General features: G+C 48.4%; 1 protein-coding gene across 1 annotated transcript in view; it reads left to right on the top strand.

Moving 5' to 3' along the window:
- The window catches only part of ds (dachsous cadherin-related 1), a 220353-nt gene that overhangs the window by 70526 nt on the left and 131908 nt on the right, over positions 1 to 17919 (top strand). Inside the window, exons 8-9 of the mRNA XM_072287492.1 lie at positions 848 to 1250; positions 15885 to 16163. Coding sequence (XP_072143593.1) covers positions 848 to 1250; positions 15885 to 16163 — 682 coding nt within the window. The remainder of the gene's footprint in view (positions 1 to 847; positions 1251 to 15884; positions 16164 to 17919) is intronic.

The following is a 17919-nucleotide window of genomic DNA, read 5'->3' as shown; positions in this document are numbered from 1 at the left end:
GTGTGTCTGGGAGATGGCCCTGGCTCTCAAGGTGCCATTCTAGTCTCGTCAGGGCCATCTTTTCCATCAATTTTCCCGCGCACGATGTGAGGGATATCGGTTGAAGGTTTTTAAGCGTGTTGGGAGGTTTGCCAGGTTTGGGGAGGAAAATAACTAGAGCTTCCTTCCATGACTGTGGAATGTTCCCCGTCTCCCATGCATGGTTGATGAGGTGTAGAAGATGCTTCTGGTGGTTTTCGGGCAAGTTGCGGAGCATGGTATATGTTATCTGATCCGGACCCAGAGTTGTATTGCGTCGGAGCTGCATGAGTGCTGACCGCAGCTCCTGGAGTGTAAATGCGGAGTCTATCCCTTCTGGCTTGGTTAGTGATTGCGGAAAGGGTGCAAATGGTGGTGGGTTGAACTCCGGGTAAAATGTCTCTCGCAGTTCTTGAATAATTTCTCCTGTGGAGCGCCCGGTCTGCATTTGATATCGTTGGAGGGCGTAGCGAGGTTTGATTGACCGGTTGCCTTCACCAAAAAAAAAATCACGTTCTCATGACGCCTGTGGCAGAAAGGATGTGCCACATCCGCTGCCAAGGTCTGTGAGTGATGGCGCTGGCTGACACTCCCAGGGTTATTTCATTTATTAAGCACAAGTAATTTCCCCTACGTTGTCTTTGGTGTCAGTGTTTGTTGGCTTCTTATGATATCACTTCCCTGTAGATGTCACTTAACCTTGAATGTTATTCTGAACCAACCAGCGAGAAATGAATTGCTGTGATTCATTGCAAGAAACGTACATATTTCTGCACTGTTAACCTGAGCATGCTAAGAACTCTCGTGACTGCTGCTCCTGGTGCTGCAGGTGAATGCCACCGATCGGGACACTGGCAACAATGCTCGGCTGACATTTCGGCTGACAGCGAGCAGCGAGTTTGGCATTTTCCCGAACAGTGGCCTGCTCTACCTCCGTGAGCCACTAGACCGGGAATCCTGCGATTTGTACTGGCTCTCAGTTGTGGTTGTGGACAATGGCAGCCCGGCCATGTCAGCCACAGCCAGTGTGGAAGTGCATGTCCTTGACGCGAATGACAATGCACCCGAGTTCAGCACCAGTGCCTTGGAGCTGATTGTGCCGGAAAATGTGCCAGCAGGCCACCTGGTTGGTCGAGTACAGGCTCGTGACCAGGACACTGGCAGCAATGCTGTGCTTCGCTACAGCCTGCTGCATGCCAATAGCAGCAGCTTTAAGATCGACCCAGCTACTGGTGAGTGCACTATGTAGTCCGTAGAATTATGCTTGCTCATCCTCAAGATTTTCACCACAGAGGGCTATATGAAATGAGTTATACCAGGGATGCTACAGCTAGGCTGCTTGTGCCTAAGTGCTGCTACGTTTGCGACTTGCTGTGCCAAGCTATGCCAAAACCGCAACGAAGGGTTTGTGCTCAGGCCAGCTTTGTCAAAAGTGGCAGCAATGTGACTAACCTAGTTTTGAAATGATTAACAGTCGTTGTACCAAAAATGTAATTGAAGCCAACGTTTCAACAAGGGGACTTGTCTTCATCAAGGCAACAACTGCATTCCTTCGCAGCATTTATCCACACAAAGCTCACTGCCCCCCGTACTCCGTAATGGTTGAGGGGGTGATAAAACCTGTGAAATATGTAGCAGTCACTATAGCTCCTTGCTTGGCCTGTATTTTCGATAAGGCGATCTCATTAGCTATTTTCCTGAAGAGAATGAAAATGACCAAAGTATCTGTTGTATTTCAAGGGTGGTGACAAATATTTTCTTAGTAATAATTAGGGGTGTGCGATTTAATTACTCGAATATCGCTGGATCGAATCGAATGGTTAACGGTCGAATAAGTTGATTTGAAAATTGAATATCTACTATTTGATTTTTCGAGTATTCAGTACATTCGGTGTAGAGACCTGCGACATGTGCTGCAAAATGAGCGCCGAGTGCATCACGGGTGGGCCGCCCCCCCAGCAGACGCGTGTGGGAAAGCAGGTGCCTTTTTTCCTCTCTTCCCATGCGGGTAGCCAGACGGCCTTTCTAGCGGTGACGCAACCCTTTTGCAAACTGGTTGCAGTGCTCTCAATCATATTGCAGTGCTCTCAGTCGTGATTTGTGTGAAAGAACTGTATGCGCAGATCGTGGCGAAGTGAGCGGCTGCGGCTCTAGGCATCAGCTTCATAGTGCATCAGCACTTTTGGCGGTGGCACGCAGAAAGGAAGCACCGTTGAACCTGATAAGCGATAGGCTGGACGCACGTTTGAGAGCGCTGCAATATGATACCGCATGAGTGCAGTCAGGTGGTTTTATTTCATATTTCATGGACTTTCTTTAAAAGCCGAAAAAGAAACCGCACATACGTTGCCACAAAAAATTTGATCGGACGTTTGTGAACCCCCTCTACCATAAAACAAAATGCACTTGGCCCTAAAGTGAATATTAAAAATTTTGCGTAATTCATCTTAGTTAATTAACTAATTAAGCGGAATATAAAAAGTACTATAAGGAGCGCCACATGACAGAAAACCATATGCCGTTAGTTTCATTCAACTGTGGCTAACAACTTTTTTAAAATTCTTGGCAGAAGTTACATGGAACACCCTGTATATAGAAAAGGCAAAACAGATTTATTGTGTGACAAATTTCAAGTGGCTGGAGTGAAATACCTGCTTTAATTTTCATTACGCTGTAAGTTTTGTCATAGTTACTTGTGATGAAGCACACTGCTCTATTTTGAATTTATTCTAGCATACAAACTAAATAATTTTAGTATGAAGATAATACTGATGAAGTAAATTCTAACTGTGGGCAAACAAAAGTCTGATATGCCAATTTACATATTGTAGAAGAGGATTTATGGAAGTTCTTTAGGAGATAATCCAGAGCTTTTTTTAGGCTTTTATGCAGGTAGCTGTTTGTGTATTCCAGGAAAGATTTGTTGCAAGTTCAATGCCAAGGTACTTCTAGGACAATGTCAGAAGGACAATGGTGTTATTTACAGTCGAAGACCGATCGTCAGGACTCCACGGGGAACGTAACTAAATCCAAACTATTGAATGTCCGAAAAAATGAATGTATCCAAAAACGATTATATTATTTACGTTTTAAGGCCCCTGTGCAAAGAAGTGGTCGATTCATTGCTGCACACATTTCCGCTATGTGCAACAAGTCCACCTGTATTTCTGCCAGTTTTGTGTTGTCTGCCAGTTTTGTGTATGCCGATGCAAGGACTGCAAAGGCTTGAGTTAGATCCGCAAGTGAAGGCTCTGGACACAGCCGCCTGAATTGGTGCGCCTGCCACGCATGCTGATCCAGGTGGACGTGCTCCAAAGCATACAGCACATCATCATCATCCAAATTATAGTCGCAGTACCTTGCTCCATTGTTTCGTCATCCTTCAGTTCTGCACGCAACGACACCGCACTGTTGACGTCTGCAAATTCTTCAAATGTAACAGCGGCAGGAATTAGCACACTGCAGCCTATCAGGTCATCAATGATGTCTACATTTGAGCTCGTTGTGGCAGGCGGCAGTTCAGGCTCTTGAGTTGTGAAGCCGGGCTCATTCGGACTGCAAAGGCACCGTTGGTGCCATTTGACGCGGCCTGTCTATAACTTAACGAGAAAGACTTCTTGAAGCTAGCAGAGCGTTGTCTGGTACACATACTAAACAAACAAGCACAGAATGGTGGGACGCTGTCCAGAAGGCAAATTCAACAAACAGAGCGGGCCATGCGTGGTGGTGCCGGAATGGATATGATGATCGCGATGTTGGTGCAACCTCACAATTCAGGCAAAGCCTCCAAGATTGGCATTTGCAGCTAAATCTCTGAGGCATAGTGGTTCGACCAAGGCAAGGCCTTAGAGATTACCATCTAGTGTGTAATCTCTGAGGCTATACTTGGTGTCACAAATCTCTGAGGCCGTACTTGACGTCTCGTCGAGGTCGCCAGAGCAGATAATGGCGGCAGAGCGCCGGCGTACACTACAGCCATGGACAGAGTCCTAATAATCGAATGTAGAACTGGCGGCTGTCCGAAATATCGGTTGTCTTTACACATTAAGTCTATGGGGCCATTAGGGGTGCCGCGAAGCTGTCCGGATTATTGGTGTCCGATTTATCGGTTGGCGACTGTATGATGTAAAAAAAGCTAGATGTTTTCGCGAGAAAAGAATAATTTTACAGTTGTCTAAGTTTAGGGTCATCTGCCATGTAATGCACCAGAAACTGACAAGGTTAAGGATCAACATTTGGGCAAGTTGGTACTGGTTAAACATCTTGAAGGTGCAGCGCAATATGACGAAGACAGAAGGCAAGAACACACAGGGCAGCGCTGTCCTGTGTGTTCCTGCCTTCTGTCTTCGTCATAATGCGCTGCCTCTTCAAGATGACATGGTTAAGGTCATTATGTAATAATAATAAATGGTCATCGGTGGTTATCGTATGGTATATAATGCAATTGTCTGCAAAAAACCTTAAAAGCATAGTTGTAGCTAGTGAGGTAGAAAGATGGGCGAGTTGGAAAGGGTGCATACTAATATTATTAGCCAGCGCGAAAACAATGGAAGACACAGGGGAACGTGGCAAATTGTTTGTTATTCTGAAAGGTTGTTATAGTGAAAGCCTCAAAATTAACCATTCGGCCCATCAGATATCCATCAGTTCATAATTTGTCACCATATGAGCTATCCATGAAAACGTCGCTCTTGGCTGTTGTTTCTGCCACCAAGCACCACGGCAGCACTGGAGTGGCGCGCGCAAAAGAGATGCCGACGCCGAGAAAACCACCAACAAAGAAGCTCTTTGTCCCCTATAAAGCATATGTTTCTTTTTGTTTGTTCTTAAAGTTCCTTGTCATGGACACCCACTGCAACCGTCTTGTCTTACTTGAGGTGGATACCTGAACTATTTCAGAGTGCAAGCACTTGTAGACGACACCATCCAGAAAATGTGACCTTGTGGCATCTCCGCGAGTGCAAAGGTTACATTTCTCCACGCGTGTGGCTGGTATGGCTGCATAAAGAAGCACAAAGGAAAAAATAGGCATGCGTAGAAAGAAGGGCGAAGGAATAAAGAGATGCGCCTCTCTCGCTAGGCGACACTAGTCTGGGCGACGCCTGCGCTCGCAAAACCTGATGCGTCATGGCCTCCTCAATAGAAAAAAGAATGGTCCCCTCCCACCCTCCGGCATTTTTCTCCTCCTATGAACCTTTTAATTGTGCGAGGAGGAAAGGGTGCACAGCGAGCCTTTCCTCCTCTCCGGCTTGTGCGATCCGGCGTAGCACTGCTTGAAAGTATTGCTGTTGCATGCTGCAGAACGATTTCGAGATGTTTTAGATCGTACTTTGTGTAATTTATGCAATGTCCGTTCATATAAGGTCGTCAGGGAAGCCTTTCGGTGCATAGGTAACTACACACACGCGGAAATATCTCTTCGGGGCGCAAACATGTGACACGCATTATCAGCCGCAGTGTGTGTATCTGTTTGCGTATGTTATTATATAAAAATAACTATATTGCATATATTGGTTTTAATTCTTGAAGAGAACCGGTGTCTCTGCATTACCAGCGTGACATGGTAAATCTGCTCCCTATCTGATCGCTTGGCGTTGGGACTAAAACATAAGAGCGCATGCTCGTGTACGGTCAACCTAAGGCAGCCACAAAACATCTGAGCGGCAGGCGCTATTAAATCTTTGTGATACACCGGTATCGTTCTCACGCATTTCAAGTCTAGTGGGCTTGAAATCACTATATGTCTGCACTAGCCTCCTGCATGAGGCTGATGGTGCTGCTCAACACAGCGATCATTGCGGTTGGTGAACCAGCATTATACATATATAAACTATTCGCTTTGATATTCCCTTTTTGCCCTGCAAAGCCATAATATATGAGAGGGATCGATGCGATGACTATTCTTGCGTACAAAATTTCTGTAATAGGTGTGAGTGCGTCGTAGAGAACGGAACGAACACAACCGGGAAAAAAAATCGATTATCATCTTTTCTCAAAAAAGGAGAAAATGGGCTAATGCTGCAATACGACCTTGCATACTCATGCCTCACAATGTTTATAGATCTATAAAGATTGATGCCGTATGCTTGGACAATGCGCTATATAGAAGATATCTGTAGAAGATATATAAGATATCTGTAATCCAGCACCTACCACTGCTTAGGACGCTCGCACAGTTCGTAAATGGTCGCTTTGCTGGACAAGCTTAATTCACACTGTAAGGTGTGCTGTTATTACTAACTAAAACAATCTTATTTATGGGGGGGAGCCTCATCCACCAAACCAAGTAGTCACGCAATGTAATCTGCCGCTAACAGTTTGAACGCTTGTCAAAGTATAACAGCACAGCTCCTATCTTAGCAGAACGGTACCCACACTGTTACGATCGTTGCGTAAGTTTCATTGCTCCTGTTGCAAATGGGTCGCAAGCCCCAAGGGTAGTGTTGGCCTGGCGGCCTGGGGCACAGCTGGAAGCATCCGAAGGTCCTGGCAAAGGATGAGTCGACTGCTAACAGAACAACTTGTTTATTCTAGCATCGCAAAAGAGCGGCCAGTCAGGTCGAACGAAGTGGAGAAACGGGAGACCGCATTACTCGACTGAATAAATCGAAGCTTCTCTCTTGGCATCCGGGGGCAGCTGCTTTTATACTCTCAGAGTCGAGGGCAAGAAGGAACGGCTCGGATGAGGTGCACGTGACGGCGGCGCACGGACATGTTGTGGCAAGAAGTGACGTATCCGCCGGGCCGGCGCCGGTCAGACTTCCTCACTTCACCGTTGGGGAGCTCCTCTCCCCGGCTGCCGCGCTTTGACAAGCGTGGGCACCAACATGCACACACACACACACGCACACACGAAGACACGTGGCATTGAAACATGCCTGGACGTGCTTGGCAGGAGGCGTTGCGGCAGCACTGAACTGGCCAAAATGTCCGCCGCTTTGAACGAAGCCCCGGCGTCCTTTGCATCCGCGCCGGCTATACCGCACGTCGGAGGCGAAACGTAACAGACCGCCCCGCCGGGAGAAGGAGATCCCGATAGTCAGGGGACTGCATCCGCTGTCCGGAGGGATGTCGCTTGATGACGCTCATAACTGAAGTCGGTCGTCCCTCGGTGTGTCTTGAGCGCAGCGCACCGAGAAGACCTCGTTCTCACGTTCAGGTTCACACAGGACACTGCAAAGTGACTTCGGGAGAGTTGCCCTTTTTTTTTTTTTTTTGTTCTCATTCCCAGCAAGCGTTACAACTACGCCGAAACTCAACCGCTCAGTCAGCAAGCACGACACAACCCTCACTAAGTCATTCCAGGCTCTTTCCCCTTTTATACTACTGCCTAGTTCCTTGCAGTAGTTTAGCAGCACTCAGAACGCTTCCACAAATTGGAAAATTGCACTAGAAAGCACGTCATGACTTTGAAACACTAAACAAAAGCAATATGTTAAAAATCCTGCCTCAGGAAGAAAAACATCAGTAACAAACTACTTTGAGGCTGATTCCTACGTTAGGGGCCTCGACTTAAGCCATCGGCGTTACCGTTGAGACTCCCCTTTTTGTAACGCACCTCAAAGGAATATTGTTGCAAAGCGAGGCTCCAGCACAGGAGGCGGCCGTTTTTGGAAGAGATGGTCTGCAGCCATTGGAGAGGTCAGTGATCCGTCTCAATGATAAACCGCGAGCCGGCTAGGTAGCAAGACAATTTCTGAACGGCCCACACGAGACACGCACACTCTTTCTCGGTGGCGCTGTACGCCTGCTCACGACTGGTCAGCTTACGACTAGCATACAGGACGGGGTGTTCCACTTCTCCATTTTCCCGTTGGCACAGCACAACGCCCATGCCTCGCTCGCTAGCATCGCACTGAACAACGAACCCTTTTGTGCAGTCTGGCGATCGTAGCACAGGCTGGCTTGTTAGGGCGCTCTTTAGGGCGCTAAAAGCTCTTTCCCTTGTCTCGACCCAGACGACTGTTTGGGGCTCTGTTTTTCTTAGAGCATCCATCAGGGGAGCCGCGATATCAGAGTACCTGGGGATGTACCTCTGATAGTAGCCGGCGACACCTAAGAACGACAGAATATCGGTCTTCGTGCGCAGTTGCGGGAAGTCTCGCACAGCGGCCTTTATTTCAGAGGGGCGGCGACGACCCCGTCCAATCACGTGACCGAGGTAGACAACCTCGGCTTGTGCTAACTGGCACTTGGGCGCCTTGATTGTCAAGCCCGCTTCGCGCAGGCGGGTTAGCACTGCCCGCAAGTGTGCCATATGCTCAGACCAGGATGCGGAGAATATCGCTACGTCGTCTAAATACGGTAAAGCGAATTCTTCCCATCCCCGCAACACTTTGTCCATGAGGCTTGAAAAGCAGTATGGTGCGTTCTTCAAACCAAAACTCAAAACTTTAGGACGGAATGTTCCCATTGGTGAAATGAACGCCGCATACCTACTAGCCTCTTCTGTAAGTGGAACCTGCCAATAACCCCTGACAAGATCTAGGGTGGAAATAAACTTAGCGCTACTAACTTTCTCAAGGCGCTCCTCGATGTTAGGGATCGGATAAATTTGATCCTTAGTGATGGAATTAAGCCTGCGGTAGTCGACGCAAGGACGAGGTTCCTTGCCCGGTACCTCAACTAAAATCAAAGGGGAGGTATAATCACTCTCACCCGCTTCAATAACACCGAGCTGTAGCATTTTCTTTACCTCAGCCTCCATAATATCGCTCTGGCGGGGTGACACCCGGTACGCTTTGGATCGTACTGGCTCTGGGGAGGTAAGTTCTATTTCATGAGTAAGGACAGAAGTCCTACCAGGCCTCTCAGAGAACTGACCTTGAAACTCTTGTAAGAGCTGGTGTAGTTCGGTTTTCTGCTCAGGCGACAGCGGTGCTTTACTGATTAAGTCACTAATGACTTGATCGGTGTCTTCCCTGTTCGTCACTGAGCCTAGTCCCGGAAGCTCGACCGGAAGCTCTTCGGGAACGTTTACCATCATACACACCACTGCTTCCTGTTGTCTATAGGGTTTGAGCAGATTACAGTGGTAAACTTTCTGTGCTTTCCGTTTTCCTGGCAGACTCACCACTTAGTTAACGTCCGACAGTTTTTGAACAACCCGTGCTGGGCCCTCCCACTGCATGTCGAGTTTGTTTTTTAGCGATGTGCGCAATATCATTACCACATCGCCCACCTCAAAACGACGGGTCCTGGCTGTCCGATCATAATAAACCTTGGCCCTCTGCTGGGCCTTTGCCATTGCTTCACCTGAGAACTCCTGTGCCCTTCTTAAGCGTTCGAGGAGCCTAAGCACGTTCTCCACCACGACTGGGTCGTCGCCCCTGCCTTCCCACGAGTCTCGAAGCATGCGAAGCGGAGACCGCAACGAGCGACCGTACACCAGCTCAGCTGGCGAAAACCCCGTAGCCGCATGCGGCGCGGTCCTTAATGCAAGCATCACCCCAGGCAGACACAGCTCCCAGTCAGTTTGTTGTTCAAAACACAATGCTCTCAACACGCGCTTCATGACGGAGTGGAGCTTCTCAACGGAATTCGACTGTGGGGGGTACACTGAGCTGTGTAACAGCTTTACCCCACACCTTTCGAGAAAGGCTGTCGTCAAAGCGCTAGTAAACACTGTGCCCTGATCTGACTGGATTTCCGCAGGAAAACCAACTCGCGCAAATATGGACAGCAGTGCATTGACTATCTCAACTGAGCTGAGTTCTTTAAGCGGCACTGCTTCAGGGAACTTTGTCGCTGGGCAGATCACAGTCAAAATGTGTCTGTACCCCGTGGTTGTTACCGGCAGAGGTCCCACTGTATCAATAACGAGCCGTCTAAAAGGCTCTGTAATGATAGGTACCAACTTCAACGGCGCCTTCGATTTGTCCCCTGGTTTGCCCACCCGCTGACAGGTGTCACATGTGCTCACAAAGTGTTCTGCGTCACGAAAACACCTTGGCCAATAGTACTCTTGCAAGAGACGGTCCTTAGTTTTCTTAACTCCTAGGTGTCCGGACCACGAACCCCCATGCGACAAGCGCAACAGATCCTGGCGGTAGCACTGAGGCACGATCAGCTGATCGAACTCCACTCCCCTGCGGTCTAGATATTTCCGGTACAGGACCCCACCTCTTTCCACAAAACGAGCATTTTTCTTGGCGATACCTTCCTTGACATTGCAGCGCACGTTTTCTAGGCTGCCATCCTTTTTTTGCTCGGCTATCAAAGTCGACCGGCTGACTTTTAGCAACCTATTAAGTCCATCTGACGTAGGCGCGATGAGCAAATCTGCAGATAGCTCTTCTAACTTTCCCGTGTCGGGCATTTCCTCTCCAGTATCTGGTGCCTTCAACGCTATAGGCTCAATTTTATTCATTTCGGACGTGCTCTGAATATCAGCTTGCTGCGCCTCCGACCCTTTCTCATTGTTCGACAACGTCTGCCCCGCAACTACCGCCTTTGCAGCGAGCTCCCGAACTCTCGATCTGGTTAAGGCCTGAATGCTAGCCTCACCAAACAAAAGCCCCTTCTCGCGCAGGAGGTGATCGGACCTATTCGAAAATAGGTATGGGTACTGGGGGGGCAGCATAGATGACACTGCGGCCTCCGTCTCAAGCGCTCCGAACGGTCCTTCAATAAGCACTTTTGCTACGGGCAGACACACGCTATGAGCTTCCACGGCTTGCTTGATCCATGCGCACTCGCCCGAGAACATATCGGTTTCTACGTAAGAGGGGTGAACTACATCCATTCTAGCTGCGGAATCGCGAAGCACTCGGCACTCTTTCCCGTTCACGAGGAGGTCTCGCATGTAAGGCTCGAGAAGCTTCATGTTCTTGTCAGTGCTGCATAACGACAAAACACGACTTTTGTTTTTGTTTCTGGACACTGCGCCGAAAAGTGACCCGGCTTCTGGCACGTATAACACACGCGCGCTTGCCTCATCTCGAACCGCTTTCTGCGTTTGGCTTCGGCTGCCGCCGTCTCCTTACGTTCGGTCGGACTGCTTTCACTCGCATCCGCACTACGTGTGGATGCGAGTCCTTGCTCTCGTGGGTGTGAACTTCGGCCTCTCAAACTTGGAGCCAAATTCACCCTTTTGACCGTCCTTAGCTCCGCGAGCCCGACGCGTCACAAACTCCTCGGCTAGCTCAGCTGCTTTAGCCACCGTACTAACGTCTGGCCTATCCAAGACCCAGTACCGCACGTTCTCAGGTAACCGACTATAAAACTGTTCCAGCCCGAAACACTGCAGAACTTTCTCGTGGTCACCAAACGCTTTCTCTTCTTTGAGCCACCCCTGCATGTTTGACATAAGCCTGTAGGCAAACTCTGTATGTGACTCACTTCTGCCTTTCTCATTTTCCCGAAACTTCTGACGGAACGCCTCCGCTGACAGCCTGTACTTTTTTAGCAGACTTGATTTCACTTGGTCGAAATCCTCTGCCTCCTCTCTTTTCAAGCGAGCGACTACGTCGGCCGCCTCGCCGGGTAACAAAGTGAGCAAGCGCTGTGGCTACGTTTCCCGAGAGAACCCCTGCTTCTCGCACGTTCGCTCAAAGTTAACCAGGAACAAACCAATGTCCTCTCCAAGCTTAAACGGCCGCATCAGGTCAGTTATTTTGAACGATACTCGTTCTCCTGCACCGTGTGCCTGACTTCCATTACGAGCGCGTTCCATCTCTACCTCGAGATGCTTCATTTCCAAAGCGTGTTGACGGTCGCGCTCCTCTTTCTCTTGTTGCTCTCTCTCTTTCTCTTTTTGCTCTTTACGTTCGCGCTCTTCTTTCTCTTTTTGCTCTTTATGTTCGCGCTCGTCTTTCTCTTTTTGCTCTTTACGCTCGCACTCCTGTCTTTTTGCTGTCTCCCTCTCCTCAATGGTCTCAAGGCATTCCGACAGCTCGTCATCCTCAGCTTCTAACTCAAGAATAGCCCTTAGCAGTTCTGGTTTTCTGAGTTTGTCTGAGACATCCAGACCCAACTCTCTTGCAAGGTCCAGCAATTTCAGTTTGCGCGACGACTTCCAATCCATGGCTGCTCTGAATGCTGCTTTCTCTACTGCCTACTATTGTCTTGCCGCAAACTAACCCGGCAGCAACAACAACCACAATTACCAGCTCTGTTTCTGACACTAACAAAAGCCTGGCAAAACTCGGAAGAAGAAAGTCCCGCACTCACCAAACCTCGCAGGCAAGAATTCAGTGTAGTCGTTCCGCTGCAGGCAACCAGTCATCACACAAGGCTCGTTGCACTGCTCCGGGATGGTCGTTGTGCTGCTCAGCATACAGTTGACCGCATATCTTCGCTTCTGGCATCCATTGTCGCGATCTCACCGCTGGAAACCAGTTGTTGCAAATGGGTCGCAAGCCCCAAGTGTAGCGTTGGCTGGAAGCATCCGAAGGTCCTGGCAAAGGATGAGTCGACTGCTAACAGAACAGCTTGTTTATTCTAGCATCGCAAAAGAGCGGCCGGTCAGGTTGACTGAAGTGGAGAAACGGGAGACCACGTTACTCGAATGAATAAATCGAAGCTTCTTTCTTGGCGTCCGGGGGCAGCTGCTTTTATACTCTCGGAGTCGAGGGCAAGAAGGAATGGCTCGGATGAGGCGCACGTGACGGCGGCGCACGGACACGTTGTGACAAGAAGTGACGTATCCGCCGGGCCGGCGCCGGTCAGACCTCCTCGCTTCACCGTTGGGGAGCTCCTCTCCCTGGCTGCCGCGCTTTGACAAGCGTGGGCACCAATATGCACGCACACACACACACACACACACGAAGACATGTGGCATTGAAACATGCCTGGACGCGCTTGGCAGGAGGCGTTGCGGCAGCGCTGAACTGGCCAAAATGTCCGCCGCTTTGAACGAAGCCCCGGCGTCCGTTGCATTCGCGCCGGCTATACCGCACGTCGGAGGCGAAACGTGACACTCCTAAACCACAGCTTAGAACTAGATAATAATACTGCAATAAGGTCACATTAGTGAATGGAACATTCAGAAATACACAATTGGTCTCCGAGGCTGATGGTAGGCTCAAATATGCGCGCGCACACTGTGCTGTGTGCTCCATCCGCCTCAACGCCAGCAGAAAGTCTGGCCATACCAACTTGAACCACTTCAGTATGTCTCACAGAACCGTTTACCATATACAAGATACATGTCATACTACTGTTAGATACGGGACCGTTTCCTGAGCCTACTTCGAGTTCCCCAGACCACATCGAATCGCACCCCAGCTAATAAAGGAGCGCAGAAACACGGATGCCACATTCCTGAGGCACGGCACGTGCAAACAAGTTGGCGGACCCCGCTTCGTGTGCAGCCAGTGGAGCTATCCACTGCTTGGCTCTTCCCGAAAGTGAAGGGAATTGACTCTTCCATCCTGGCACTGTTGCGGGTAAAGTGGGTCCTGAAGAAAGACGGCTGTAATGCGCCGTGACAACCTGGCGGCGTCGCCCCCTACCCTCTATGGTGACGGTGCATTGCAAGTCAGCAAGGCAAGACCGCAGGGAGAAGAAAGCCCTCGGACAAACACCCGAGCAGCGACTCTCTTCGCCGGGTGTGACTCCATCGCACGGGCGCCTACCATTGTCCGAAAATGGCGTCACCTGAGCGGGCTCTCCCATTGGCCAAACGTGACGTGTCTTATCGACACCGAAGGGTTTAAAAGGCGCAGACCGGGAGCAGCAGAAGAGGATTCCTATAGCATTTCCTGATTCATCTCTTTCGAGCTTCTTGTGACGGGCCGCAGCGTCCGAGTTGCTGCCGCCCCGTAATGACGTTAAGACTGTTCATTGACTCTCACTGTAAGTAATGTAAATAAACCTCCCAAGTGTTTCATCCTGAAGTCCTCCTCAACTCCTACACTACATAGACCGCACGAGCCCGAAAACAATCGCCAGCAACTACTGCAGAGCGTATACCTGCCATGCAGAACGGAGCGCTCGCCCCAGCCAGCATGCTGATTGCTCATAGATGACGCAACTGCGTAGCAATATGGTGGTTCCCATGAAAAAATGGTCTATACCATCTCAGGTCTTTCGAACCCATGCGCTGCAGTGTCTGCTTTCTGTGTCATGTCGTCTGCTAGCCTACTGTTCCAGCTGCTGTAAGGGATACATGGAAATAATCTAAGAATCATTTCGGAATATTAGTTTGTAGTACTGAGTCATTGTTAACATGATATGGAAATTAAGTAACGATCATTATTCTGAAACGTTTGGTATTGTGAAGTTCGTAATACTGAAATATTTTTACATTGAAGCTATAAGCAGTTAGCTGGGGATGTCTGAAAAGTTTGTTAATGTGGTGTTTGTAGAAATGATGTTTCACTGTATTCGGTATTTGCATGCCCCTACTTGCAAACCCTTGAATTTGGAAAACGAGATTGAAGGGCCCTTAAAACTATTAAAAATAAATGTGCTCCTTGAATTTCTTTAAAACGTGGGTTGGGGGAAACCTTTGAACATTCAAAGTAACAAACTTTGCATAGTGGCTATGCCGTGTACACTGTCTGTCGGGAAACAATCCTAGATATGTATTTTCTTTTGAGAGTGTCGCTAAACGATTGCAAAGTGAAGTGTCCACAGCCACCAACGACATGCTTGTTTAAATAACCGTTGCCATTGCGGAGCTAGACAAAGCCAGATCAAACGACCAAGCCGTGCCACCATTTTGTTGTGTTGCTAGTTGGTTTATGCCACAGCCATCATGGCTCCATTTTCGAGCCCTAGGCTCTAGAATTGCTTCACGGAAAGTAAGTTTCAGCCATTTGGCATGAACACGGCGACTATCTTTGGCTGTAGTCGGACACTATTAACCATCATGCCAGAAGGCAACTGATATTACTACAATGGGAAAGTCAGCTTAGAAAAGTGACCTGAAAGGTAAAAAGGAGATTTCATAATTTATCAGTGTATGTGTATGTGTAAGCTTCATTCCCCCCTCCTTGAATTTTGACTTTCAGCATCCTTGAAATCCTTGAATTGTCCTTGAATTTAGAGTCAAATGTTCCGCATGAATCCTGGATGTTACACTTAATGTATCCCCCATTTCTACTCAACGTGAGCTCGGCGTCATGTACACTTCTTTAAGGACTCTGGTAAACATTCAAACATTACAGATAATGGCGGTATGACACTGTGGAAGACTTGAATAAGTAATTTACTACAGAGGTGGTAATTAACTTACACAGATTTAACATTTATTGTTTGACACTCACAAGATGCCTTCTACTTCAATGAAATAGAAACAATGTACCCCTTATAGTTCACCAAGAAAACTGGGGAAACCAACTACATGTCTCATAAAAGCACAAAATCTGGGAGAAAACAATTATTCAGTAATTATTTTCAAACCACATATATAACCTACACGCTTCAAACTATTGCTACACGTCTCCCATAAATACGGCCTCTATTTCCTTTAAATATTTAGTCTCTGCTGTTGTTGCTTCTCTCGGGAGCAGGGAAACATTTTGAACATTTCACAATGCCCCTAAACAGGCTATAGACAAAGGTTTAGCAGTTTTCATTTATTCCCTAATTAACCTAGACATTTCATAATTTGCCTGCATATTGTCCCTAACATGTGCCATATTCCTCAATCTATAAACCGTGTTGTGAGTGATCTATTTTTCTTTTTCAGAAAAAATGTGACAATGTGCGTATAAAGTCCTTGAGCACTTTTAGTTTCACTGATAGCTTCCTTGTAAAAAGCAGTGAGGCTTTCTTGCCATGCATTGCACAAACCATGAGCTTCACTTCATCAGCATTGGGACAGCAATGAGTGCTAGAGGTGTGTGTGCCCCACATGAGTGCCGTATAAAGATGGTGCAACAGTGCTGCTAGTGTTGACACTGCTGCTGCTGGTGTAGGTGATGTGCACAGCCTGGCCACCCTGGATCGTGAGGCCCAGGCCAGTTACGAGCTGCTGGTACAAGCTCAAGACCAGGGCACACCCGCACTCTCGAGCACAGCACGGCTGCGGATTCTGGTGGCCGACGAGAATGACAATGCACCAATCTTTGTGGAACCCCTGGACCGTTTGCTGAGTGTGCGTGAGCATCAGCCTGCTGGTAGTGAGCTGGTGCAAGTGCGTGCTGTGGATGCTGATGATGGGCCCAACGGTCAGGTCATCTACGAGATTGTTCCAGGTTTGGCCTCTCCTCTTATTGGAGCCCACTGATGTCTTAATCAGAAAAATCACTTTGAAACCACACAACTATGGCTATCATGTGCCCACTTGTGTACAATGTCATCCAGTGAGGGGAGCATTGTTTCCTTCTGGTTGGCTTGAAGAAGTGTCTTCCTGCATTTTTGTTTTCAATGGCTAGTTCAATTGAAATGCATTCCTGCTTATTACTGTGGTAGATATACATATACAGTTAAACCTGGGTGTAACAAACCTCGTAGCGAATTCCTGGATTTAACAAATTTTTTCCCTTCCCCAACGCCACCCCATAGAAGCCGATGTATTTCTGACCTCCACGTAACGAATGCATTGTGGCAATTGACCTTGTTGTAACAAATTTTCAACGCTCATCATTTACCGTATTTACACAATTGTAAGTTGACTCGAATGTAAGTTGACCCCCCATATCGCGTGACAGGAAAAAAAAAAAGAAGAGCATACCCGAGGGCGCATTCGATAACAAAAATTTATTAGTAGCTGACATGGTCACTGGACTACTCGTCTTCACTAGTGCTGCCATCGTCATCATTGCTATGGTCCCACAGCGCATCGTTGTCCCGCTAAATTTCACATTTGGCAAATGACCGCACCACGACATCTTGTGGAACAGCAGCCCATGCCGAGTGCACCCAACCACATGCAGCCGTCAGGGAGGCTCTTTTGACAGGTCCGGTTGGCGTAATTTCGCGGTCTTCTGCCGACAGCCATTCGTTGTGCTCACGGCGGAGCAGGTCCTTAAAAGGCGAAGATCTGGACTTGTTTCATGACCATGTCGCACTTCACTAGCGAGGACCGATCGTGCATTTCAGCGACGTACGCCGCAAGCTTAGCCAACAGCTCCGGAAAGCGTCAGACTTCGGCACATGGCAAATTCCTCACTTGCCGTCACAGGTGAAAATTTCGCTTCGCTGCAGTCGCCACTCTCGCACCACCCGTTCAGAAACTTCGAACTTGCGGCCTGCTGCGCAGTGATTTGTTTCTTCGGCGTAAAGGATGGCAGCCCTCTTGAACGCTGCTGTGAACGAGTGCCGAATGATTAGTGAGCCTGGAGCACTCATGATGATTGAGGAAGCATAGAAGTAGCACGTAGCTGGCAGTCAAGTGGAACGCGTCAAACCAATGCCTTTCGTCCAACTATAGAGAAAGCTAAGCGCAACAGGCAAAGAGAAACCCACAAGCGGTGTCTGCTCTTCCATAACTACCGATGCTCCCCGCAAGTGCCGCTGTTCTGAGGGTGCCGCCGCGAATGGAACAGTGGTGCTTCCATCAACTATTGACACCTGCTCATGAGTGTTGTGTGCACTGTAAAACTTTTTAAAATGTTGAAAAACCCTTCCGAAAAGTGAATAAACACGTGGGATAGCGGAAAGCTACAGGTAGGGCCATAGAGCAAACATAAAATTGCAACTATGCTGTAGCTCCCGTTGGTCTCGCTTTTTTGGCGGTGCCATGTTTTGGTTTCGATTGTAAGTCGACCCCCCACTTCAGATTTTCAAATATACAAAAAGTGACGGTATTATTGTTAGCAGTAGCTCAACTGAAAATTCTGGTAAATAATGCGTAACTTTTGTAATTCATAAATAAGGCAAGCGGCCGATCACGAGGGGAATGCATGTGATTGCAGCGAGCCAGAGCAATTGATTCAGTGTGCCACGATGATGATGATGAAAGTCGCTAGCTTCCCTAGCGCTGCTCTGTGACAAGCGGATCAGCCTCTG

This window comes from Dermacentor andersoni, chromosome 4, assembly GCF_023375885.2.
Source record: "Dermacentor andersoni chromosome 4, qqDerAnde1_hic_scaffold, whole genome shotgun sequence".
In the NCBI taxonomy this organism is placed as follows: Eukaryota; Metazoa; Arthropoda; class Arachnida; order Ixodida; family Ixodidae; genus Dermacentor; species Dermacentor andersoni.
The sequence above is the reverse complement of the archived record's forward strand: the minus strand, read 5'-3'. Positions and strand labels throughout refer to the sequence as shown.